At 44.4% G+C, this 27,350-nt stretch overlaps 1 protein-coding gene across 6 annotated transcripts in view; it reads right to left on the bottom strand.

Moving 5' to 3' along the window:
- Positions 1 to 27,350, bottom strand: part of LOC141922549 (charged multivesicular body protein 3) — a 38,504-nt gene that overhangs the window by 4,460 nt on the left and 6,694 nt on the right. The window contains exons 1-3 of one of the 6 annotated variants that reach the window (XM_074821846.1): positions 12,463 to 12,618; positions 6,219 to 6,279; positions 1,844 to 2,023 (exon numbers count right to left, since the gene is read on the bottom strand). In XM_074821846.1, coding sequence (XP_074677947.1) covers positions 1,844 to 2,023; positions 6,219 to 6,279; positions 12,463 to 12,507 — 286 coding nt within the window. In that variant the 5' untranslated portion in view covers positions 12,508 to 12,618. Of the gene's footprint in view, positions 1 to 1,843; positions 2,024 to 6,218; positions 6,280 to 6,637; positions 6,659 to 12,154; positions 12,292 to 12,462; positions 12,619 to 16,229; positions 18,391 to 20,519; positions 20,636 to 27,350 lie in introns of those variants that run through there. The other 5 variants (XM_074821847.1, XM_074821848.1, XM_074821850.1 and 2 more) reach the window with 5 other exon arrangements.

The following is a 27,350-nucleotide window of genomic DNA, read 5'->3' as shown; positions in this document are numbered from 1 at the left end:
GATGATCCCAAGGGTCTTTTCCAACCTGAATGATTCTGTGATTTCTGATGTGGGTAAGGAATGAGGGAAATATGCTGATGTCCTGGCTTCAGCTGGGATAGCGTTCATTTTCTTCCTCGTAGCTGGTAGGGTGCTGTGTTTCAGATTCAGTGCGAGGATAATGTTGATAACACACTGATGGTTTAGTTGTCGCTCAGTAGCGCTTATCCAAAATTAAGGATTTTTCAGTTTCCCGTGCTCTGCCAGCGAGGAGATGCACAAGAAGCTGGGAGGGAGCATGGCCAGGAGAGCTGACCCGCACTAGCCAAAGGGCTATTCCATACCACAGAGCGTCATGCTGGGGGTACAACCCAGGGGGAGCTGGCTGGGGGGGCGGGTCACTGCTCGGGCATCGGTCAACGGGTGGTGAGCAATTGTGTTGTGCAGCACTTGTCTTTTCTTGGGTTTCTTTTCTTTTTTTTTTAACCTTCCTTTTCATTAAGATTATTATTTTATTTCAGTTATTAAACTGTTCTTAACCCACCCCACAAGTTTTACTTTTTTTTCTTTCTGATTCTCTCTGCATCCCAGCGGGGCGGGGGAGGAGTGAGCGAGCAGCTGTGTGGCACTTGGCTGCCGGCCGGGGTTGCACCATGACGGCTGGTCCTGGCAAAGCCCAAAGGACCAAGCTGGGTATTAAGCCACAGGACAAATCAATTCATCCAGATCAAGGAAATCAAACATTGCCTCCCCATCTCCATTTAGGACTTGGTAAGCGTCCCAAGACTCTTGCTAGAGAAGCGATCTTTTACAGGATGAAGGGAATTCTACTGAAGGAAATAAACCTCACGTTAACAGATCCTGTAACACTGAGAAACAACAGGCTCCACAAGGACACAGGGATATTAGGCACGCACACCAAGAACGTGCCCCAAATTACTGGCAGGAGTTCTGTTTCAGAGCACATGATTATTCTCATGTCAGTGCAACCCTCAGGCTCTGAGGGAAGGTGTTAGATTGTCTGTTGAGCAGCTAATCAGAGGAACCACTGAGAGCCAGCGAGGATGTAGGGAACAAAGAGGGGCAGGAACTCCAGGAAGGCAAATGGGAGCTCCCTGGGGGGCATCCAGAGAGGGCAGCGGGGAAACAGCTGCCAGAACATGCTGCAGAGTGAAGGGGGTCACTGCCCACAGGGACAGGGGACTCATTACGGGATGGGAGGGAAAAGAACATGTTTGGGCTCGGGAAAGACTTATTACGGATCTTTTAAGGGGATTGAAGGAATGTGACAGAACATAAGAAACATTATGGGATGTTTAGGGCAATGACCAAAGGTGGAGAATGGGAGGGGTCAAGGTGGAGCAGGAACACACAAACCTGAGGGGCCTACGGGACCAGGTACCAGCAGCTCAGGCAGAGGGGGAGATCTGGGGCCAGTTACCGGGGAGCGGGCCAGCATCTGAGAGCAGCTACTGAAACAACCCCCACACTGCGTGCGGGTATATACATGTGTTGTCCTACTCAGCTGGAGGAAGACCAGGATTGAGCTGTCAGCGCTGCCGATGTCTGTGTGAAAGCTGCGCGCATAACATGGGTGCTGGTAAAGGCGCTGCTGTGAGCGGCTGCGGGTCCCCCCCGGGAGTAGGTGCTCGGCCTGGGGGGACGTAGAACTGCAGCAGCCTCACACCTCTGGGCCTGCTATGGGAGGAACCTCCCTGGAACCTGAAGCCCACTGGAATCAGCTGCCTCTCGCAAGAGCAGCGCTGCTTCCAAAGTCAAGCTCTGCCAGCATTTGACCTCGGTTCTGAAAATGAGAACCCAGACCTCACCTCTAGAGCTAGAAGTGCTCAGAAGTTGTTCTTACCAAGCTGGTTCTTCATCCCCATGAGAACAGAGTTCATGTGAGCTTTGGATGCATAGAGTTTGCCTACAGCCTTTCGCGAGCGGATCAGTTCCTTCGCCAAGATCACACACACATCCTTCTGACCCTTTTTGGCAGCATCCTTTATGGACCGCTTCACCTTCTCCTCTTCTCTCTGAATATCTGAAGTACAGAAAAACACAGCAAATAGTGACAAGCTGTTAAGGATTTGGAAGAGAAACGAGTCATCTGTTAGGGTGTATTTTCAATGCAAAGAATTGTTTCTGCTTGATTTCAGATTCCCTCTGTTACTCAAAGACATTGTTCTAGGCCGATTTACATGTTAACTGATTAATTCAACTAAATATTAGCAGGAAAATTCCCATTACTAAACATCCAGTGCTAATTTCCTTTGCAGTTAAGAGTACTGTTAAAGATTGGCCAGGAATATTACTGCATGAAGCTGAGCTAAGATGAATTCTTAAGAAGCAAAAAAGGTCCAGTAAGATCAAAGCTCTCTGAGATGACTACTTGAGTTACAACTTCAGAATAACCTCCTGATGGTCAAACTGGCCTGATATAAATATACACATACACACAAACATACATAGTTTAAGGCTACTGTATCGATTTCCTGCCTACAAGATCACCTCCTCCATGTTTATCACCAGATAACCCCACTTCACCAGGAGGGAACAAAGGTGTCACAAGGAGTTTAAAACTAGTAGTCTCAGAAGACAGACAGGCATTTTATTGGCAAAAATACTTACCTGTCAGACTACATTCAAAGCTTAACCCATATGCCCACCTTCAAGAGAATCTGAAGGCTGTTTTGGGCAAAATCGTCCTCACTGTTTCTAAATCCCTGAATTGCGTTTTTTCTGAAAAAAATACATTCAGAAAAATTGTAGAAGCTGATCTCGCAGAGGCTAGAAAGTTTTAGATATACACTGCCTTTAAAAAAAAGAGCATAATCGCTTATATAGTGAATTTATAAGGGTGCATCCACAACTTTAAGAGTTACTTAGAACCACAGATTTGTCAATTACCACCCAAGAAAGCCTTTATCCTTGCAGATAGACTTAAATATTCTCCCCATCAGGCACAACTCATTGAGCCTTAACTGGATACCCAACCAAGTCTATACTTGTCTGTATAAACTGGCATATTCAAATTATAAACTGGTTGGCTAGCACCAAAGCTATGGATAATTTAACAGTAAAAACAAGTATGCTGGTAAATTGTTAAATATAACTTAAAACGGCCTGTTCAAACTCTCCTGGTATCCAGCCTGGTTCAACAGCTTTTTTATAAGAGCATGCTGGAGCAGGAATACTGAACTAAGCCTGTACTAAATGAACATCGAATAGCTGGATTTGAAATATTAATCACTAAATAGGCTTCCTTAAATAACGTAGGTTTCTCTAGCAAATTTGATATGACTATTCTTACGTCTGCCTTGTCAGGTAGTGCTGGCTGCGTACAGCAGAATCCAGGTACCTCGAAAAGCTCAGAGTAAGAAACGCAGGAGCAAGCAGGGGCTATATCAATCCCTTTCCTTTTCCAGACTTAGCAATAAATCAGCCACTGATGAAACGTGGATCTAAAAGTCCGCAAAAAAAAAGTTATCCTAAAGTAAATAAAGAATTCGGATAGTAAGGGTTAGGCTTCCCTTCCTGTAAAAAGTTGAAGTAAATGACCCCAAGAACAGTTATTTCTAGCAAAAGGCCGTGTTCAAATTTAGTTTTGTTTGAGTCTTCTTGATTTATACCAGACAGAAGTTACTCGCAGGCAAGAACCAGACATTGACCTTTTATAAAAACAAAGGGATCAACACATAGTTTTTGGCACAGGCCAACTTGCAGACTTCAACGCAGCTTCTTACGTGGGAGTTAATGAACCCTGTACTCAAGATGAGTCATTCTCTCAGTATCATTCAATGGCACCTTTATCCTAAAGGACTGGCAGAAATGTGTAAGATTGTAATCAGAGAAACATACTCCTCACTGCTTCCCCACTATTATTTGTGGGAACATCACAAGCTTGAAGACATTTGTATGTCAGACACAGGAGCGAGCAGAGTCCCAGCGTATCAGAGCAGGTAAGAAGCAGCTGAAGTGGTACAGCAGAAAACAGAAAGCAGCAGCAGTACTCCAGCAGTACTGAGGAATGATGACATTCACTTTGTCAGGCTAAAAACAACCACAACTATTGTGCTACTACGTCCAAACCAGCGTAGGGCAGCCCTGTACTCGAGCGAATGCTTTCACTTGCGTGGCAACCTGCTGCATATGAGATCAGCAGCATAAATACACAAGAACAGTCAACTCCGTCTTGGAAGGTCAATGCCAGCCACGCACCTCTAGCGAGCCAAAGTCACTGCACCAGTCCCTCCGCAGCACTACCGAGCACAACGGAGGCACAGAGCAGCCCAAAGCACCTGCGAGAGGGACTTGCAAGCTCAGTGAAGCATAAAGTTACTCTATTACTCCAACTATGTTAACTTGAAATATTCAATTCTGAAGTCACAAGGATATCTTTCATTTCTTCAAACCTCCCAAGCCCTCAGAAGCAACCTACGCCAAATAGAAATCACTACAGCAGCAAGAGGATGGTTTGAACAACAGATGGCTCGAAACAGCGTGTTGCTATATTAGTAACTGTGCTGACTGGGCGAGCCAAGTGTTCGAGCGATCCAAGCCCACTCAGTTCATCCCAGGTGGATCCGAGCGTTGCCGTATCAAAACACATCAAGCACGGCCTTCCCCAGGGAAGCTCAGACAGGTCCCAGCTCAGCCGCATTACTCGAAGATTGCAGTGATTTCCCATGTAAGTCTCAACTGAAATGATGAAGCGTGGCAGAATCCAACTACAGCGGGTAATTTCTGAGAAAAACTTTAGTGGCACGTTGCTGTCATCCTTCAGCAGCAGCCTGCTGAGTGTCCAGCAGAACCACAGCCTTCCACAGCTGACGCTGGGTAAGATGTGAAATCCGAGCACAATATGGCCATTACAAAGACATTCTGTACTTTATTTTAATGGGAATTATCAGAATAGCAGACAGTTGGTGGTTAATCTAAGCTCATACATGCTGAGCTGTAATTATTTGAATGTAATACTCTGAAATACATATATAGACATGTTTAGAGCCGTCACAATCATTAGATTTACATCCACATCAAAATAGCGGACTACCACATAACCCAGTATCTATATTGGCCATTAGAAGTATTACAGCCTGCATAAAGTTGAGAGAAAATCAAAATTTCAAGAAACCATCAATAGTGAGCACACGGGTAGTTTGCACCCATGGAAAATGCAACCTTTAAAGCACATTTTGCTAACAAGATCAGCCACATTTCAGTTGTTCTGTGCTCGATACAGCTACACGAAGTGCCTTGGAGGACGCAAAACAATTCACAAGCATAACAAATGTCACTGTACATTGATTTTCCTGGAAGAGGCATAAACCCTGTTCCTCACTTTAGAGAGGAGGACAAAGACCACCTTTGTACTGCATGAGCTTCTCTCTCCGACCAACTCGTACAAATCTACAAGCTGGAGAACGTATGAACCCTGCCAGCTTACTCCAGAAGCGTGCGGCTGGGGCTGAACGGGGAAAGGGAGAACAAACTCCTTGAAGAGTCACTCAAAACAGCCACGTGCCTAATAACCAGATGCTTACACAAAATATCCTCTACCAGCACATCCCATGGACCAATCCTGAGGGCAGAATAGAAGACAAAAAGGGGAAAATCGCATCTAGCCCCAAACCTATTCTCAGATTCTGGGAAGGCAGGCAGAAGAGAGAACAAAATCTGAACTAGCAACAGTGTAATAATAAGCAACTCCTCTGCTTTTCAAAACATCTTCAAAAGTGTAATGCTCACAATTTAATAGCAAAACACCCACTAAATCTTTTTTTTTTTCCCCCTCTCTTCTGTTTGTAATTTTCCCAAGCTGACAGCAAGCTACTTTTGTTTAGCATGTGCACTTCACACCAGTACATACCCACAGAATTTTCTATGTGTGGAATTAGATACCACGCCGATACTATTCATTAAATCGATGTGGGTGAAATTCTGGATAATAGGTCTAATTCATCTTATCAAATGAGATTTAAGAGTATCATGTCTTACTGGAAGCACACAATATTCAGGTCCTTTTGAAAATTTTACTTGGAGAACTTCACAGTGATGTCATTTTGTAAAACAGAGTGAGTCTAGCCCCAGGATCACATTTATCTTCCTTCATTTCAGATGCAGGAGAGTACTCCAGGTTATGAGATTTCACAGCCTCCCCCAATTAAAGCAAAAAAAAAAAAAAATTGAAGGCAGACAGGGAAAGGAAAAACAAAAAATGAGACATAAGTACAAACCTCTGATCTGTCTATCAATCACTCTCATTTCTTTCCTTATCTTCAAGGACCATTCATTGACCTTAAAAAGAAAAAGTGAGAGTTATCTGAAATTCCAACTTTAAAACTACGCTTTTATGCTTTCATGTAACTTAACCAATTCAATATCAAAAGAAGCACTTCAAAACGCACAAGCTTTAAGTTATGAGTGATGTTTAAATATTTCATTATTCGAATTAAAAAACATTGCAGAGATACCACCAATTACTGCACTCCTCTTAACATTCCGACACAGAGTTAAGGAGGACACGATTCGTGAATCTGCCTGGCTAACTTCCCACGTCACAGCAATGTTGCTGTGCAGAGGGAACTTGCCACAGGGGATTTCAGCATAATGTAGAAACTTTGGCACAGGATGACAGCACCAAGAGTGCTACTACCTGTTTCAGTCCGAAGGAACCCCAGGAGGTCTCCACACCAACCTCCTACTCAAAGCAGGACCAAGTTCAGAGTTCAGACAGGTTGCTGAGGGCCTTGTCCATTGAGTTTTGGCATTGTCCGAGGGCAGAGACTTCACAGCTGCTCTGGGCATCTGTTCCAGCACCTAATCACTCCTGTGGTGAAGAACTTTCCTGATTCAAAACTCTCCTCTGGCCACCTGTGGCTATAGCCCCTTTCCTGTCACTGGGCACACCTGAGAAGTACCTGGCTGTGTCTTCACTACAACCCCATTAGAGGCAGCAAAAGGTTTTAGACCCTTGCCCCTTCACCTCCCCTTCTCCCAGCTAAAACGAGCCCTGATCCCTCAGCTTCTCCTCCTGTGTCACGGGCTCCAGACCATCTTGGTGGCCCTCTACCACACTCTCCCCACTTTGTTGATATCCTTCTTGCACTGGGTGCCCAAACCAGGACACTGTTTTGCAGATATGGCCTCATTAATAATGACTGTAGCAGAGTAATTGAACAACCATTTGCCTCCACATGATGATTACAGCTTGGTAATGCAGCCCAGTTTGCCCTCATCGCTGCAAAGGTGCATGGCTAACTCACATTTATTATCCCGTTTATTATCCGAGTCCCTTCCTGCAGAGCTGCTGCCCAGCCAGCCCCAGGCTGCATCCCTACGGGCAGAGACGGTTGTCCCACGTGCACAACCTTGTGTTGCTCAACATAGTATCATAGAATCATTCAGGTTGGAAAAGACCCTTGGGATCATTGAATCCAACCATCAGCCCTACTCTACAAAGTCCCTACACTATATCCCCCAGCATCTCATCTAAACGACCCTTAAACACATCCAGGGATGGTGACTCCACCCCCTTCCTGGGCAGCCTATTCCACTCTCTGACCACTCTTTCTGGGAAAAATTTTCTCCTAATGTCCAGTCTGAACCTCCCCTGTTGCAGTTTAAAGCCGTTCCCTCTTGTTCTGTCACTAATCACCTGTGAGAAGAGACCAGCACCAACCTCTCTACAGTGTCCTTTCAGGGAGCTGTAGAGAGTGATGAGGTCTCCCCTCAGCCTTCTCTTCCTCAAGCTAAACAGTCCCAGCTCCTTCAATCGCTCCTGAAAAAATCAAGGATTTGTTCTCCAGGCCCTTCACCAGCTTCGTTGCCCTCCTCTGCACTCGTTCCAGCACCTCAATATCCCTCTCGTATTGAGGTGCCCAAAACTGGACACAATACTCAAGGTGTGGCCTCACCAGTGCAGAGTACAGGGGGACTATCACCTCCCTACTTCTGCTGGTCACACTATTTCTAATACAAGCCAGGATGCCGTTGGCTTTCTTGGCCACCTGGGCACACTGCTGGCTCATGTTCAGCTGCTTGTCAATGAGAACCCCCAGATCCTTCTCTTCCAGACAGCTCTGCAGCCACACCTCCCCAAGCCTGTAGCTATGCAGGGGGTTGTTGTGGCCCAAATGTAGGACCTGGCATCGTGAGGTTCCTGCTGGCCCAGTCCTCCTGCTTGCTCAGGTCCCTCTGCACAGCAGGTCTGCCCTCCAGAGCCCCTGCCTTCGGTGGGGTTCAAACGCAGCCACTCCCCTCTACAGCTTCTTTTCTGGGCCTTGCAAAGATCTCTCTGGCCCAGCACTCCCAGCTCCCCCAACGCAGGGCACACAGAAAGAGCCCGATCACTTGCCCCGACCACCTCTCTGGGGAAGCGGAGACATCTGACAGGCAGCAGCTGCCAGACATGCAGCCAAGAACTGGAAGCACGTGTGGCAAAACCAGAGTAGCAGAGAGGGGCTGTATAACACCAGAATCAAGAATCGGGAGATAATACTAGCATACGAACAGAGTGGAAGCTCTGATGCTGCTTTTATTAGCAGCGGCACAGATTTTGCACAGTACCTAAAAAAAAAACCCCTAGGTATTAGGATGACCTCTAGCTCCCGGATCCAGTTGCACACTGTACGTGCCAGTGCACTGGCCACTCAAGAAGTCTAGTTGGCTGTATGAATAATTACATATGAAAATCACCCTGATTTTTATGTGATTTTTTTTTTATTCAAATAAAAAGCTCCATCTTCCTGAATAAGCTTTATAACAGAACGGTAAAAAGAGCACTCTTTTGTGCACGAGCCCAGCAGAGCAAGACAGATTCTTAAGACTTTTACCGCTCTCAAAAGAAACACTCTCAGTCACGATGAACAAGACCATGTTTTGACCACAGACAACCCAAGCACAAAATCTGCTGCAAAAAACCCCAAACCCATCTGCTGCAAAAAACCTCAAACCCAAAAGCCCTGCAGAGCTCTGCATGGACATGTTATGAGGGTGCACAAGTTTTGAAGGGGTTTCGGAAAGATCTGTACCTTTAGTTGAATCCTGTTTTACTACAGGGAGAAAGAAACCCAAAACAACCCTTGCAGGACCAACTGCAGCCTCCCCTCTTGTTCTTCAAAACAGAGCAGAAAATGTCATGTAGATTCATTCCTCACCCTGATAAGGTCCCTCTTTTGAGTATGCCCACACTAAAGGGAGAAAAACAGAGTGAAGAGACCAAGATAAAACGTGATCAAACTCCGGCTGGCCAACTGTCATGTCTCAAATGTATCATCTTCCAGAGGGCTGCTCTACAACTGGTATTCTAGAACAAACCAACATGTATTAAGCCTTCATGTACAAGCACAATCAGCAACTGTCAATGAACTACAGCAGGATTCACAGATTCTGTCCCTGTGATGCACAACCCAGCACAAAGACACCATTAAACCACGACTGGCTGTATGTTGTCATCAATCCCTGCTCACTCTGACAGCAGAAAACTCTTTGATAGCTCATCCCAAGTAATGCCCAGGAGTAAGCTGCTTCACACGACTGTTCTTATAAAGGCAGAGCTGGGTGCTTCTGCATTCCCTGGTCTTCTCAATGCTCATCAGCAGTTCTGTGTATAAAAGGAGGAGGAAAACCCATTGACTCTCATCTACATTACTGCATGCTTCCAGTTACATGAGACACAGCACTTCATTGAGCAGAAAAGCAGCTGTACTGCCGATCTCACAGGGGACACGGCTGTGAACCACGGCACAAAGCAGCGCAGCAGCAGCAATGCCGGGAATAGGAGTACTTTGGCCAGCTAAGCATGGCTAATTACCCCGAGCACAACTCCCTGATGATGATGCTATTCTGCTTCCACTTCTGACATAAACAAAACATTGTTCTCACAGCACTGCATCACAGAATCACAGAATCATCTAGGTTGGAAAGGACCTTGAAGATCATCTAGTCTAACCGTTAACCTAGCACTGACAGTTCCCAACTCCACCAGATCCCTCAGTGTTACGTCAACCCGACTCTTAAACACCTCCAGGGATGGGGACTCCACCACCTCCCTGGGCAGCCCATTCCAACGCCCAACAACCCCTTCTGGAAAGAAATACTTCCTAAGAGCCAGTCTAAACCTTCCCTGGCGCAGCTTGAGGCCATTCCCTCTTGTCCTATCGCTTGTTCCTTGGTTCAAGAGACCCTTACCAGCCCTCTGCACCCTCCTTTCAGGTAGTTGTAGAGGGCGATGAGGTCTCCCCTCAGCCTCCTCTTCTCCAGACTAAACCCCCCCAGTTCCCTCAGCCGCTCCTCGTATGACATGTGCTCCAGACCCTGCACCAGCTTCGTTGGTTGCCCTTCTCTGGACACGCTCGAGTCATTCAATGTCCTTTTTGTAGTGAGGGGCCCAAAACTGAACACAGTAATCAAGGGGCGGCCTCACCAGTGCCGAGTACAGGGGTAAGATCCCTTCCCTGTCCCTGCCGGCCATGCTATTCCTGATGCAAGCCAGGATACCATTGGCCTTCTTGGCCACCTGGGCACACTGCTGGATCATGTTCAGATGGCTATCAATCAACACCCCCAGGTCCCTCTCTGACTGGCAGAGAATCAGCCAGCAAAACACTAAGCTGAAATAAACTGCTCTGACAACACTGGAGGAAAACCCACTTTTTAAGTTCAAACAATCCAGATGTGGCATTAAATGTATAGTAGATGCCCAGTTTTAGACAGGCTGAAATGCATTACTAACTCCTCACAAGGACTGAAGATGTTTCCCTTGTATCATTCATAAATAAATTAACTCCCATCAGCAGAGAGAGAGCATACAAACAAACCCAGGGCAAATCAGTGCCATCACAAATATCTCAACCCCTTCCCATCATCAGCCACCTCCTGTGGTGCTTAGATTGCTTTCTCTAGCCCTACTCAGGGACAGTATCTTGTGTACAGCTGCTGGCAGACACAAGGTAAGTGGTGCTGTTTCCCCATCATCTATTAAGCAGAGATAACTACTTCTTCCTTCTAAAGCTGCAGTTAGACACAGGAGGAAAGAGATTTCTTACTATTAACGCATTTCTCAATATTGCCGTTACAGCCTGTGAAGTCATCATGCCAGCCTGCAACCCAAGAGCGTGCTCACGACAGCAAGATGACCCATGTCATTCCTCCCTACGGGCCAGACACACATGTTTTCTAGTGCCTTTGCAGGCTTTTCTGCAAACAGCTCAAAGATGACCCGCAGACACACTGTGTTGCTGGAAAACATGACATGCTTGTCAGTTATGGAAGACGAAAGAGTGGCCATCAGACACAAAACAAGAACTCAGCATACTGTGCAGGTTAAATGGTTGTCTGCTGCTTTATCCCACCATTGAGAGCAGCAGTCTCCAAACCCCAGTTCTTTCTGGGGTATCTCCCAACACCGCTCATAAATGGAGAACACTATAACCAACCTGCATGGTGCTCCGACACAGATAGAGGAGGAAGGGAAAGTACATTGTCAAAGGCATATTCCTCATCTAACACTATTACCCAGCCTGCTCCCCTGGGACTCTGGGACAAACCTGCTATAAAGCAGCAGGGAATATAAAGCAGCTCTTCTAAAGCTTCAACTCTGGTGTCTGTGATCCTTCTCCCTGTTGCTTTTTTAGTACCTCCAACGTATTTGATCCTCCCCTCCACCGAATAGTAGAGTTTTTTTATTAACACATTAGTGATTTATGAAAGGCAACAGTGAAATCTGTCAGTACCTTGATTATTTCATTTCACTGTGACATTAGAGATCTGTGGACAGAAGCAAGGCTTAGGCAGTTTGTCAGCAGACTCAAAAAAACCCACCCAAGTCCCAATATTTCAGCTGTTCATACTTTTAAGGCTGTCTTTGCAACAGAAACTAGATACCCCTAATGAAGCTGGGGAGCTAGAAGCTACAGAAGTCAGCTAACAGCAAGCTAAAAATCCAGGAGCTGCTGACTAAGCCTCCCCAAGCCACGCCACCCAGGATGCATCGCTCCTTTGGCTACTGCTTCTGTGGCCCTGAGGAGCCTCCCCCAGTCTCTGCGCACCCCCAGGAGCGCTCTGAGCGCAGACCGAGCGCGTTAGAAAGCTGCTGCATTTCAGAAGAAATGAAGTAACGGAGCACGGGTGCCCCCAACCCGTTTGGGGACGGAGTACAAGGGCTCCTCACCTGCTGCTAAGGCCCAGATGCCGCAGCGATACGCCAGGACAGAGCTCACCGGGGCACCCCGCCCGCTCCAAACCCTCCATCCCCCGGCCGCGGGGGTGCGGGCTCGCCGTCCCTCCCTCAGTCCTGGGCCGAGTGTAGCCAGGCCAGGCCCCCGGCGCCGCGGTGCCCCGCCTAGGCCGGGGCCAGCCCCTCCGCGGCCCCCACACGGCGTCATGGCAACGCCACGCACCGAGGCCACCGCCCCCGCGTCACGCCCCCGCCGCTCCCGGCTTCCGCCTGAGGCGGCGGCGCCGCCACCGGGGCCTCACCAGCTCCTTGGGCGGCTTCTCGGGGGTCTTCCCGAAGAGGCCCATGGCGGCAGCCGCCTCGCACCGCCCGCCCCTTCCGGGTTCCCGTCCCCGCCCGCCGGCAGCGCCCGCCGAGCCGCACTGCGCATGCGGAGCCGGCCCCGCCCGACTCCCGCTCGCTACGGGGGCGCACGGATTGGCCCCGCCCACCGTGAGGGGCTGGCGAGCCCCACTGCGCATGCGTGTCCACCCCGCCCCGCCTCCGCCCTTTACTACGCATGCGCACAACTAGGCTCCGCCCACTGCTGCGGCTGCCGCCCCTCACTGCGCATGCGGCGACAGCCCTGTCCGAGCCCCCTTAACAGGCATGCGCAGTCTTCGCCCCGCCCACCACGAGGGGCTGACCAGCCCCACTGCGCCAGCCCTGCTCGACTCCGCCCCTTTACTACGCATGCGCGTGTCTGCGCCCCGCCCCCGCCCGCACTGCCCCTCCTGGCCACGCCCCCCCCGGAGGTCCCGAGGGCCGCAGCTTCACGGGGTCCCCCCCAGCCCCGTCCGGCCCCTCCCGGGACCCCGCTCCGCCGCGTGTGGAACGGGCACGGGGATGCGGAGGAGCGGAGCGGGATTGGGCCAAGGCGCTTGTAGCGCCCGGACGCCACCTCGGAGCCGCAGGAGGTTTGGGTGGGCCGGTGCTGTTAAGAGCAATAAAAGCAGATAAGGAGCAGGTGACGTCAGACCCGCCCTCACCCTGTCACGCAGACTGCAGGAAAGCACAGTAAAATTATTTATAAAATCTAGTTGTGCTACGGTGACACAAACTGCACTTCACCTCTTTCTGTTATAGCCCAGGGAAGACCCACGGGAGACCCATAAAGAGAAGCAGCTGCCAGCACACAAGGCATCGACTGGCTCTTAGGAAGTATTTCTTTGCAGAAGGGGTTGTTGGGCGTTGGAATGGGCTGCCCAGGGCAGGGGTGGAGTCCCCATCCCTGGAGGGGTTTAAGAGTCGGGTTGACCCAGCGCTGAGGGATCTGGTGGAGTTGGGAATGGTCAGTGTGAGGTTAATGGTTGGACTGGAGGATGTTTGAGGTCTTTTTCCAACCTAGATGATTCTGTGACTGCCTTGTCTTCAGGTGCCAGGGCTCTTCCAGAGATGCCCCACCACCAAGGCCTGGCTCTTCTCCACCTTCCCGGCAGCAAAGGGTGGGTAACCTGGCCAAAATCAATGGACAGCTTGGAGCCACCCTGCGGGGTGCTGCGGGGTGAGCTCTAGCAAGTCACTCCATCTCCTTATGCCCTGACACACAAGCTGAGACACAGGACTAGAAATAATGACTGATGCACAGAAGGAGTGCAAAACCTTAGGAAGAAAAAGGTGTTATTAGCTTAATCTAACTCTAATACCTTACAATTATACTTACCCTCATTATTCAATTCCCAGAGAAAGACATTTTAATAACAGTTACAAAAATGTACAGTTCACCTTTGTCTTCTTTTCCTTCCAAAACCTAATGCAGAACAAAGACAGATCTAAATATGCTTTGGAAAGCAGAGCTCTTGTTTTGCACTGGGTACCAGCAGTGGGAAAGCCAGCGTAACAAAACAGTAACTGCTGAAATTGAGGCTGGAAAAGACCTTCAGAGATGAACTAAATGCACCTTCCCTTAACAGCAGCACAAAACGCCCATCGCCCTCATTAAACCTACAGAAGAAGGGAACCTCACATCAATCATTGCACGTTTTCTGTATACAGTTGGCTGCCAGCTTTCAGGCATGAGATGTCAGAGAATAAAACACTACTTCAAGAATGTTTAGCATCTCCGTTAACTCAAGACACTTTACAAATACTAGCACAACCCAGCCCAGCGAGGTAAAACAAGCAAGCAGCAAAACTGCTGACCTTGTTATAGGCACAGTCTTTGCTCTGTTCTCCAGATTTTAAACTGTCAACGCGTTGGGTAAGGGCTGTCTGAGATTCTGCACTCCATAGAAAACAATACTACTTGGATGCTTCTGCTGCTACTGACACGAGCATTTCATAAAATAAATACATCCAACTGCTTTTTCTTTCCTGCTGGGACTACCAATACACCACACCAGCTGCTGCAGATTTTGAAACAGATGCATCGCCAGGAACTGGATCACAACAATTTATATAACCCAGGCTAACACACACACGGGGACCTAACCTTCAGTCACAGCTATCCACTGGTCATAATTATCTGCTCATATGGATGTGCCCTCTGTGGCTTTCCTGCTAATTACACAGCAGTTTGTGTCATTCATCAAAAGAATTGGACTAGTAGAGCAACTGAGGTCACTAAAGCAAGTCTTTAGCTGAAACAGGTGTGCAGATTGGTTTGCAAATAAGGCCGAACCCGTGCACAGGAGCTGCTTGGGCCCAGGCTTTGTACGAGGAGGTCAGCTTTCAGCAACAGTGCCGCACTCCGGAAGCACACAGCGCCCTGAAGACGTGGCATTGCTTGAATTTGCTCCTCGCAGAGCTTGGCAGAATGCTGCGGTACCAGCGAAAGGTTACGGTGGACTGTGATACAGTGGTTCGCTTGTGTACTTCAGTACATCAACTACAGCCTTATTTATATTCATGAAACTTCTCCTCTGTTTCCCTTTTGCAGACGGCGAGGCCTCAGTTCAGTTCAAGACAGTCCTGAAACAATGCGGATTTCAACCCCAGCTACTTATGATAAGCACATAGGCTAAGTGTCACATTGCTGCACAAATTGGAAGCAGAAATGCTCTTTGCCCTCATTATGCCTCTCCACTGCTCTGCCGCAGCTGTAATGACAGATAAAGGGCATGTACTGACAGGCCTCAACTGGAATAAAACTTATTTTCTGGACCAGAGGAGAGTTAGTGATATTATGCACCTTCTACCTCCTTGCTTCAGTACTGCACTAGGGAAAGGAAACAAGAGAGGAAAAAGTACTCACAATTAAAACCAGCTCTTCCTCTTGGGATGACACCCAGTGACTGGAGGCATGAAACTTTTGTTATTAAAAAAAATAGCACCCTGGACAGATAAAACAATGCCAGATATCTCTGTAAGCACCAGTCTTCCATGAAGGCACAGAAAGAGAGATGGATCATAACTGCAAGAGGGACCTGTGTTTACATTTCCTATTACCTTCATTTAATTATCCTCCTTTCATACTACATGGGCAAGAACGAGGAAAGAAAAAAAATCAAATGAGACAATTGAAAACACCTTTCTAGTTTAGCCTTTTTTTCTACTTCCATCATCTCATGCTCTTTTTATCTCTCCCCCCCCCCCCTTTTTTTTTTATTTCCAACAACCATTTCCTCTCTGTATTTTCAGCCAGATGATTTCTAAAAGGTACAACCAAAACCACAGTTTCATATTGAAATATAAAGACACTAGACTCAATTTTTTATGTCATCCAACAACTATCACTTTTCTCCAAGAAATCAGGAATCACTTCAAAACAGCAGCAGTTGGAATCTGTCAGTTTTTACCTTTACAAGCCACTTTTGTCACTGCATGACAATATTCTGGTCCTTCACAATGGTTTGAGGCTGTAGAGGGGCTACCCTAAAGTCTTCCTAGATGTCTGCAGACAAGGGTGCTGGAGAGACAGCTGGTAGAAGAGGGTTTCTGTCTGATGAAGCAGTTTGTAATAAACTGGAAAACCACTGGTCAAGCAGAGAAGCACCTCAGCGCAGAGGACTTACGAAGGCAGCAGTTCCCAGTGAAACACCATCGCCTTCTGCTTGGCCGGTGGATAACACTGAGGCAATGAATTCCTGCATCACTAGGAGATGATTTATTAGTCACAAAAGTTGTGTCATATTTTTATTGTCTTCACAGATAAATCAGACCAGCAAGACATCTGTAACCATACACACAAAATATTTATCAAAACAATTAACATTACAAATCTCCTTTTAAAATAATTTATTTCACCGATTTCTTTTAAATGGTACTGTCTTACAACATACATTATTCAACAAAGATGTGCTGAACAGACTCTAAAATAAGAAACACTTAAATTAAGCAATTGTCTCCAATTAGAATTTCAATTTCACCCACATCCTGACTTGTAAACGTTTGCTGGAATACGCTTCTGTTGTAGGCTTGATTTTTGTGCTTACAAAAACAGCATCAAGTTTCTAGATGTTGAAAAGAAAAAGTTATTGTACGGTAAGTATGTGTTCTGTTCAACATACAAGGCAACCAAATGATTCTGTCGTTAACGTTAGCATCATGTATATTTTAGTTCACTGCACTAACATTTAAACTAAAACTTCAAACCACATAATCTTTTAAGTGACTAACATTTAAAAGGCAAGCAGTAATATCCTGAAAGCTTACAAAGGACATCAGCACACAGCTAAGATGGGGCATCATTCGACGAAGGCTGTGGATGTGTGTATGGCTGCTTTTTTTTGTATGAAGCCCACCTGCAGACGGGGCAGCAGTGTCGCCCGCCCGCCAGCCACATCACGATGCAATTCTGGTGGAACACGTGGCCACACGGCAAGCCCATGAGCAGACAACCGTTTGCAAAATTTTCTAGACACACGACACATTCTGTACAGTGCAACATCTCGGAGGGCCAGGCTGACCAATCTGGCTCCATGTCACCTGCGGTGCTGTACGAGCCGTACGATCTGGCTTTCCGTTCATATGGCTCCTGATGACAATATTTATTGGCACACGAACAGGTCTCAGCACCACACCGAGGCTCTCCTTCACTGCGCCTGTGAAATGTGTTTAGCTCATCGTCCTCCAAGACTTCTTTTTCACTACTGAAGACCTCTTTGTTTTCACTGTCAGAGTCACTTTCACTGTCTTGAAAGGTTTCCAGCACTTCCTCATCAGAGTGGATGCCAAGGCATTTAAACCTCCACATCGGTAAGTTTTTTATATAATCAGTTGGTATCAGAGGGTGAAGCCAGAGATCGGGGAAGGCCAACCGCTCCAAGAACAAATCCGGGTCTTCATCCCAATCCGAGTCAAAAGGAAAGTGTTGAAAAGAAGCAATAGGATGAAACAAGTAGCTGGTGTACCAGTCCCACAGGCTTGACAGCCACTCCAGATTATTAGCATTTACTTCATCGGTGTTGTTATTGCGTCTTCTCTTCTTCTCAAAGTAATCAATTAGTAAACCATGACCAAGGTACGTGCTGAGGAAGAGGGCTGGATGTGAAGAATAGAACATCCAATCGGCTCTTACCCAAGAAGCCAAAGTAGTTGTGTTAGAGTACCTGAAGAGTTTTAAACTGTACTCATAAAAGCTGTCTAAGTAGGGTAGTTGCAAAAAACCTAACACGGGTAGCCAGGAGATAATCAATAATGAATTATACGTCCCTAAAGTGCTTATAAGAACCACAAAACGCTTTATAGTAGCGCCTTGTGTAATAAACAGGTCCATCCAAGCCATCAGATTAACCAAAACTAAGCTTAAAACAAATAAATCATTAACTTCTGGTTGTAACGAGCGCAAAAAGGAATCCATGGCACGTAGTGATATAAATTCACCAGTGTTATTTCCATACCTGTAAATCCCCTCAGGAGTCCTAAGTATGTACGATGGTGTCTTGTAGATACCAATTTCTGCCATGTAACTTTTATTGTCCCAGTTTTCCACGTTCACAAAAATAAACTCTACTCTTCCAGTAAACTTTACACTTAGTGCAGAGAAGAAGGCCGGAGGCTGGTCGAGGTTGGCAAACAGGTATATTTTCACACGGTATTGGTCACTTTTGTTCCATTCTTCTTTTAAATGTTCGGAGTTGTAGATGGTTTTGATTCGAGAAGCAGCATGGGCTGTGATCCATTTGAAAATGTGCTCCACTTCGATTTTGCGCCCGCTGTATTCCTTGAGCATTACTTTTCCCTTGGAGGTACTGGTTTGTGGAACTGACATAATGAGGGTGGATTTCAGCCAACCCCTCCTCCTGCAGTATCTACAAAGAAAATGGCATGTTAGATTACAGAGTTTCACAACCCTGGAGCTGCAGTCCTTAAATTTCTGTTATGAGCCCAAAAATGAGAGCTGCTGAGCACCTGGGAATCTTTACATATAATAGTAGGAAATATGGGCACCCAATATTCTCTGGCAAAGCGTATTTATTCTTAAAATACATTTGTTATCTATCTTACAGAAATGTTGTAGAGAGAGACGTATTCATAAAATGGGAAGAGGAATAGTGTTAATTTTCACGGGTCGTTATAGTAAACAAGGCCATACAGTCATTCATGCTTTGTAACTGCAAGCTGACTCTTCACTATAAAGCTTTAGTATCAGAAGCTATTTTTCCTTGCCCTTCTGGCCACAGAGATAATCACTACAGTGTAACTCAACGTCCCACAGCTTTCCCGAGCCTGCAGGTAACTTTCCCAGTGCTTCCTTCTGTCCCAGTTTTGCCAAGCAGCAGTGGGGCAAAGTTAATAAGACACTGGTCTGCTCACAGTTGCTTTAATAAAGTTGGCAAGGGCCCACTTCCTACGGGGGCCATTTCGAAAGGATGCAGACAGGCTCAGAGGTGTGGTGAGAGAGCTTGCCACAAAACCAGCTGAGGGGGAAGCAGACACATGCTGCTGGATGACTCGGGCTAAAAGAATACCCCCACTGTCTGGCAGGCAGAGCGCTGAGATGGGATGAACTCCCAATCCATACCTAAAAGAGGCGTCTCTTCAAGGCTGAAGCCTGAGTCATGGTCCAGACCCCAGTAACTACGAGACGAGTCTGATGACTCAGAAGATCCCTTGTCTCATGCATCTTTCCTACCAGCATCACTATGCCACCCAATTCATCTCGTCCTCCTTTTAGGAAATGTCTGGCAAGTTTCAACAATCAATACAATACCCAGCCAACAGGCATGCAAACTGTCCCTGAGAACCCTGCACATTGACATAGGGGCCATCAGCCTCATTCACTAGCCATCTTACCTACATCCTCTCTGGTTTTGGTCTATCAACATACATTTAGACAATTACAACTCCCCATCTCAGGAATCTGAATGTAACGTTTTTAGAAGGAGCCATAAGATATTACCCTACTAATAAAGGTATCCTGACTACTGGAGCATGCAGTGTTATTCTGAATTTTGGCTGCAACCTGATGAAAACTATTCATGAGGGTTTAGTCAAAAAAACAGTTCTTGTACTAGGAAGAAATTAATTAATTTAAAACATAATATTTGATCATAACATTGAGACCGGTTAGGAACTATGCAAAGAGAAACACTGCCAAATTTTCAAGAGGTTCAAATACCAGTGTTTTGATTATAAAAGACTATTTTGCATAAGCGCTGCAATGTCTAAGAATTTTCTCTTATGATTAACTTTGAGATTTCTGTAAACATGTAGGACTTAAGCTGTGCAAGAAACGTGCATATCCACACATGCCACTGGAATTCTAGACAAAGTCATGTGAAGCAAACGCTTCCAACAAGATGTTCAAAAAAATTATTTTTACAGCAGCACAGAATTATTAATAGCTGCTTTAGTGTTGCTCTTCTTCCTTGTTTGAAATCATACACAAACAACAGTGAATCTTGCATAGCACACTGTATGTTGTCAAAGGGTGTGTGCAAGTTTATATATAAACATATACACATTTCTCAGGGAACAGGATTTGTCAGTAATCCTGAGAAGTAGGCACTGTTTGCAAGGTTCATGCTAACCTGTGTTTCTCCTTTCCAGATGGCAATACAACAACTCTACAACTGATACAGTTCTCTTACATGGGCTGTATATACTTGGTTTTGTCCTAAGCAAGCACAGTTCTCGTCCCCGAATGCCTGGACTCTAAAGCCAAACTCTTCTATTCATTCTCTTCCATTGCTGTATTACACTCTACATAGTCTAATCATGTATTTCCCACACGATGCTTTAGGAAGCTGCAGATCTGTGTTTATGGTGCTGATAAATAATGTAATGAAGAATTCTGAACAGACTTTAGTAGAGATAAAAATCATGAATAAAGCTACCTTCCCTCACAGCTACTTTTACAACACAGCAAGCCCTGCTGCCAGAACACAAGTGAGCCTTAAGATATTCTTGGGATTTAGATAATCCTTTAAGAATATACCTGGGGTCACTGGAACAGTTAAAAGTGCCAGTACGTATGCCAAATCTTGATACTTTCTTCACCATTTTCTCCCAGTGGACTTTACCCACCAGTGGGCTTCTGTCGTTTGCTATGACCTATTGCCAAAAGGAAATAATAATTTAGTATCACAGTAAGTTTGCTTGCTGAAGTAAAGAGCAAGTTTCAGGAAAACAGAGATCTAGTCATCCTTGACACTGTTTTCCCCTTCTCTTAGAACATAAAGTATATACAACGGGTAATCACACTAAATGTCTTTGGAGAATGAAGCTCTAAGACAGAGATAGAGTTCCTGTATAAAGATAAAAGTGCATCATCATTTTAAGTACCTGTTAAGATACTAAAATCAGTGGTAGTTAACAAAACCCTTGGGAAAATACCAAAACTATCATTAACCAGTTCATAGTAGGGGATAAAGGGTGCAGCAGGTTCCTCTTCTTCACAGTAAAAAAAGACCATTATTTTATTACAATTCTCCATGAAAAGTTACAACATACCAAAGAAATGTTGTCTCGCAGCAAGTAAAATGAGTTGGAACGTATGTACCTGGTACCAGATTAGACTGCCAACAACCATTTCTATGCGGTGGAAACTAGTGATTAAACTCCCAGATAATGCCTAAAAACCCTGACTCCTTCCAGCTTTGCCAGTGACTCACTCTGTAACTTTACGTGACTGCTCCACCAACTCCAATGTCCCATCTGCCATTTCAGGGTAATTCACTGTGATATATCCCAAGGTCTAATTTGTTCTAACCTAGTATATAAAGGTAGTACTTCAGGTTACCTAGACTTAAGCTTCTGCAGATACAGATGACAAAGAATAAGCACTCATCTTCTGACTTATAACTGTACAGGGAAGGAGGGGGGGGAAGAAAAAAAAAAAAACAACCCTGCCTGCCTGCAGTTGACAGATAATTTTGAATGACATGACTGATCATGCATTATTCCATGAACCATCACAGTTTCTATTTTAGAAGTGCCTCACATGCTTCTGCAAGCTTACTGGCAACCACTTAAAATATATTTTTTAATTAAGTTTTGAAACTTCCATTTGTCAGGTATTTGTTTACCTGCCATTAAACTTTTCCCAATCATTTTCTGACTTAATAACCTCAAATGTCAGCTTTCCTCTGGAAGTTTGGTTGTCACCATAATTAACAGTTCTCTACGTACAGGCTGAGACGCAGACTTGGAAAGCGCGTCTGGCCTTTGAGACTTGAAAAAAATTACCTGCTTTGGGTAAGTAGCATCCTCTCAGGAACTTAATAGAATTCACTAAGCAGAACTTCTACATAGGGAAACAAAGCTGAACTACAGTTACAGATTACACTCGCATTCCACTGAGTCCAAAATGTTTAAATAAAACCAGAAGTGAACATCTAGGTAAGAATCCTTCAAGTTATTCTCAAAACAGACACATCACATAGAAAAGCCTTTTTGGTTAGCTAAACGTAACCTTCAAGCACCGAGACAACCAGCTGGTGAAATCTGCTGTATTATTGAGGCTTCTTTACATCACCCAATGTAACTGAAGCAATTACTTTGGATTTTTTAAACTTCTTCCTTTCATGTACTTCAACTAAAAGAGACCACATTCCTAAAGATACCTTAATGCAAGTATATCCTCAGAGCTACTGCGGCATGATAAATGCATCCAACATAGTAAGGAATCACTACATTTTATTAGTAAGCATAAAACATTTATTACTGGATTACTCTTTGGTACAACTACCGAGAGATCGGTTTCTTCCAAAATTCTGTGTGCGTGTTCTGAAAAAGCCTAGCACAGTTGTTGAGAGTATGCTAACATTATGTGCAGGAGGACCAATCCTGCTCAGCTCTTTCTTTTGTCTGATATTACAATATTCACTTTAAGTGTCAAGAGCAGGAGATTTGTTGCAAATACAGTCACCAGTATGTTTCACTGTCATCTGGCTGTTAGTACTGGTGGATTTTTTTAATATCAGTTTAATCCCCTTCCTATGAAAAAGTCTTTCCTCTTGGAGAAAGTTATTTATGATGAAGAACAATGACAGAACTAGCAGACAGAGAGAACCCTACTGTGGTTTTGCACACTGAAGCTTTGTAAAATTTCTTGGGCTCATGCTTTTTTATGTCATTAAAGCAAAAAAAAAAAAAAACCCAAACAAATAACATGCCCATTGCAGCTGCTCCTTGCAGGCAACACCCACTTACAACATTGGGAGTTCACCACACAAAGGCAGGGGTTTGTATTTTGGAAAGTAGTCGTCATCTTCTGTGGATGAGTGAGTCTGAGAAAATACTGCAGGTTAAGCAGTCACCATGTAATACAGTTTAATTTAAAGATAACTTGCAAACACTTCTAACAGATTTTATTTAAGAAGTGTGAATGTTGATAAGCTAAGAAATTCAGCTTAACCACCTGTGACTGAGCAGACCAGGAATATGATTGTGGGAGAGGCCTGGAATTCTTCAAGTCCAAGGTGTTAAAGCTATTAGGATTTTATATTTCAAGCAAGGGGAAAAAAGTTGTTAAGTCTTGCACTTCTTCCTAGCAAGCACTTCCAAAAAGATCTTAGAAATAATTTGAGAATCTATGAGAAATGAAAAAAGGTCAAAAGGAAGAGCAGGAAAAGGAAGATATGCAAGAAATCAAAAAAAGGGTAAGGAAAAAATGAGCAGTTCAAGTTAGACCATACAAAGCATATTACAAGCTGCACCAAAAGGTTTTTCAGTCATATGAGTAAGAGGAGAACAGGGGGAAAAGCAGCAGGATCACCACACAACAAAGGCAGGATAGAAATGTAATTCATGTAATTAATTTTTAAAATGAAATCAATGCTCTGGCTTAGTTTTCAGTGAGGAGGAGATAGCTGTCCATAGACAGGTTAGCGAGTTTATGGAAAGAGATTATATCACCTGAAGATGGAAACAAAACTCAAATAACTTAACACACTTAAATCAGAGTAAGCAAGTAATCTCCATCTCAGATCTGTAATACAACAAGCACACAAAATCACAGATGAACCTGTGAAGATTTCTTATAAAACTGCTCTCAGACTAATTTACATTTTGACAGGAGAATAACAAGTTAGTAACTATATTTAAGAGCAAATGAAAAAATTAGCCCACCAGTTTGATCTCACCAGTATGCAAAACTGTAGAACAAATTTTAAAGGTGCAGAGATGGTTGAATTTTCCACCCCTTTCCAGCATGCTATTACTAAAGATGTATCATCCCAGATTAAGTTGAGAGTTAAAAATCCATCTTTCCTGGAGGAAAAGAACCAAGTTAAGAGAAAGGGAATGTATACCCTGTCTGTAGTTTGGTAGAGTATCATGTACTGTACCACACAGAAAAATGAGAACTGGAGATAAGCTTTTATAGTGAGTTAAAAAAAAAAAATGTTTTAAAGTGAGTAAGAAATTGGCTAAAGTGAGAAAACATCAAAACGCCAGAAAAGTGCTAACAGACTTCTTAAATTAGAGCTCAGCTGAGCATATATTCCTATTAATGTCCTTCCTGCAGAAACTTGCAGTCTCCCAAAGCCATTTGTAGATGACATAAAATTGGGAAGCGTGTCTACGTACGAAAGAGATTATAACGCCGTACAGGAAGAGCTGCACAAATCTTGTAATGCAGAGTGTCAGAAATGAAATTGAATTCAATAATGAACAGGACACTCTGGGAGTTCATCAGTTAGAAACAGCGATGGGAGGAAAAGCTTGGGTCTATTAGTTTGATCCAAAAGGAACTAAGAGCCATCAGTATTAACTGGCTGGGAAAAAAGCAAAGCCCAGGATATACTATATCTGACAGAAGAAACTGGCTGATTGGCCTCACATACTGGGAGTAGTGGGGTAGACATCAGGAGTCAGTGAAACTAAAGGGCAATGTGAATTTAAGCACAATAGGAACAAATCAGCCATGAATACACTTAAGCCAGAAGTCAGATACACATTTCCAAGAACAGCCAATAGAGCATTACACTCAGACAACTTAAAATTTAAGAGACACAGCAAGATATTTTATAAACGCATATTCCACAGTCTAGCAGAGAGATGAACTTGCTCATCAAGAAGGTCCCTTTCATTTTATTTCATTTCATTTTAAAGAAATAAAGACAAAGCTCATAGGAGAATGTATCTTTTCATGAGGTCAGCTCGCACAGCTGGGAAACAAACACCACATTTAGAGGAGCACAAACCCTTCAAGCTTTTCTTATTATAAACTATGTTCACAATCTGTAAAATATAATATGTCAGAGCGACAAATAAGACAATGGAAGATAACTCAATCTATTAATCATCTTAATGGGCTAAGAGAATCCAATAGAATCAAAGTAACCCTGCCATTTAACAATCCCACATCATGAAACAGGACTGCTCCCTAATCTACCCCTAACCCAGGCCAGAAAACTGGCTCTGAATTACCATTTCTACATATGAATTACTGGCTTCTTTAGCGGAAGAAGATGCTGGAGAGAAGGCCAGGCCCTTACTGAGCATCCATCCACAGACTTCCTCTGAAGTCTCAGACACAAGTTTCTTTGTACTCCATCTGTGAATTTGGGAGGACCACACCATATCCCAAAAGGTCAGGAGATTCTCAACCAACAACTGTGAAATTCTGCAGGTAAATTATGCCACCAAGATGTGCCAAGTAAAAACGGAAAGACAGGGGTTTGGAAATCTCCTTTATTTCTGCATGTTCTGATTGAGTTTTCTTGTTCAGTTTCTATTAATACCTAAGAAGGTGGCTTCCAGATACCACAGAAAACAAAATGAAAATAGAATTAATCTAGGAACATGTAATACTGACATTACTGAAGTCCTGATGATTTCAACAGGCATTTGAATATGTAGCTTTTGCATTGGAAGAGCTCTCCTGACTCTGAATTAGATAGAACTGTCCCAAAAGAGGCCAATCAAGAATGTAATTAATAGAATCATTTTGATCTATATGTTAAAATAGTCATAGTTACAGTAGAGAAGCAAACAGACTTTAAGAGCAAATACCCTGGAGACAGAAAGATATAAACACTTGGAAAAATAGGACAATGTCAGCAAGACACTGCCTCTCTTGCCTAATCCAAAACCAAAAGTGTCTCGGGTAGATGCATCAATATTGCAGTAACTACTTCATAACTGTCCTCGATGCAGTTGCTCCTTAATTTCTAGATAATATTAAGGATATTTTTAAAAATTATTTTATGAAACATACACTGAAAAATATACTAAGAAAACACTGCTGATGTTAAAGAGTTTGCTGTAGCAATGCAATATGCAAAGACAGACTCCTCTTCTGGTACCCCTGCAGTAGTGGAGCACGACATGACAGTAGCCTCACTTGAGCATTCTCCTATTTTCCGTGCATTTAAATCACATCTTGTTCAAACTCTTTTAGACAGGTATGTAGAGACTGCAAAACAAGTCACAGTAACAAGATTTGGTCTCAGTGAGTTCTGAACCTTGCTCACAACTTAAAATGTTCAAATATAACAAGGCATTAGAATGAGTCAGAGATGGACAAATGCAGAACAAACACTTCACAGTATTTCAATTCTCATTATTTTAACCAATTTTAGCTCCTTCAAATATTTTCTCTGTTTTCTCCTACAGTTAAGGCATACAGAGGAAAGAAACGTACTAAACATTTGATGCATAAGAAGAATTACAGCATGATGGAGGAAGGAGCTTACATATATCCTGATAGCGAAGATACTAAAATGGGATTCACTGGTATTTTTTTAATGGGGAATAATCCCTATAATGTACAGTGCACAAGTCCAAGTATGTTGTCTGGAATGAAAACAACACTCTTAACAAGTTGGGTCCACTCCAACAACTTGCAGCAACCTGGCTACTTTGCAGACCACAGCATACACAAGGATAACTTCACACAGAACCGGAACACCCTTGACAGACAGCTTTTCTGAAGAGGGTATTTTAAAATCAGCCCTTAAATACTGGCTCTAACGGCCTCAGGAACGGAAAGTAACCTCGGTAACACTAAAGGGAAAAACATCATGATGAATTGTCTGCTTTGCACGTTCAACAGCCCTTGTGCCTTGTTAGTTTGATTAAGAGTCATTCCATTTGTGTCTGATACACTGCACCAGAGATGGAAACAACACTAAAAAAAGAAATCAGAGCAGAAAGGCAGAATTGTGAGATCATCACAATACAGCAGAAGCTCTGAGCTAAGTGATGCACATGTGGTTTTTATATATATTTTTTTGTCATGGAGAAATATTCACGTTGGCAGCATCTCTCGGCCTTTATGGATTAGGAGTATGTGCCATGACAGGAAGAGAAAACTGTATCCAAATGAAAGTGCCAAGGGAAGCTCAGGCATTATCTAAGCTGGAATTTAGCCAGGATACCAGGTGTCAGGCACACCTGCTCATACCAAAAGCACACAATTTTGAATACACATGAATAGTCACAACTCGGTTTTACAGCTTAGTCACAAAGACAACAGCTCCAAGTGCTCATCAACTCCAGGCACTAGGGCACTGTGGCAGGCTTTAAACCACCAGGAAGAATAAAACCTGTTAAATACGAGACACCATTTCCTCCTACACACATGCACACATACTGGTAGCTCTCTCAGGAGCGGTCATCCTTGCCCAGCCTCAAAGTCAGACTCCACATGAAGGAGTACAGACATCTGAATCGGTAAAAACTGCGTGATTTTGCCAAAAGTGAAACTGATTTCTAACATTTAATGAACTCATTTAATTTAATTTGACTTATTTAATGAGGTTGTATATATGCGAAAATTGTCAGTCTGGTTCCACAGTTTCCAGTTTGAGGTATCTGGACC

This window comes from Strix aluco, chromosome 4 (genome assembly GCF_031877795.1).
Source record: "Strix aluco isolate bStrAlu1 chromosome 4, bStrAlu1.hap1, whole genome shotgun sequence".
In the NCBI taxonomy this organism is placed as follows: Eukaryota; Metazoa; Chordata; class Aves; order Strigiformes; family Strigidae; genus Strix; species Strix aluco.
Note: the sequence above shows the minus strand (reverse complement) of the source record. Positions and strands in the feature narration are given on the sequence as shown.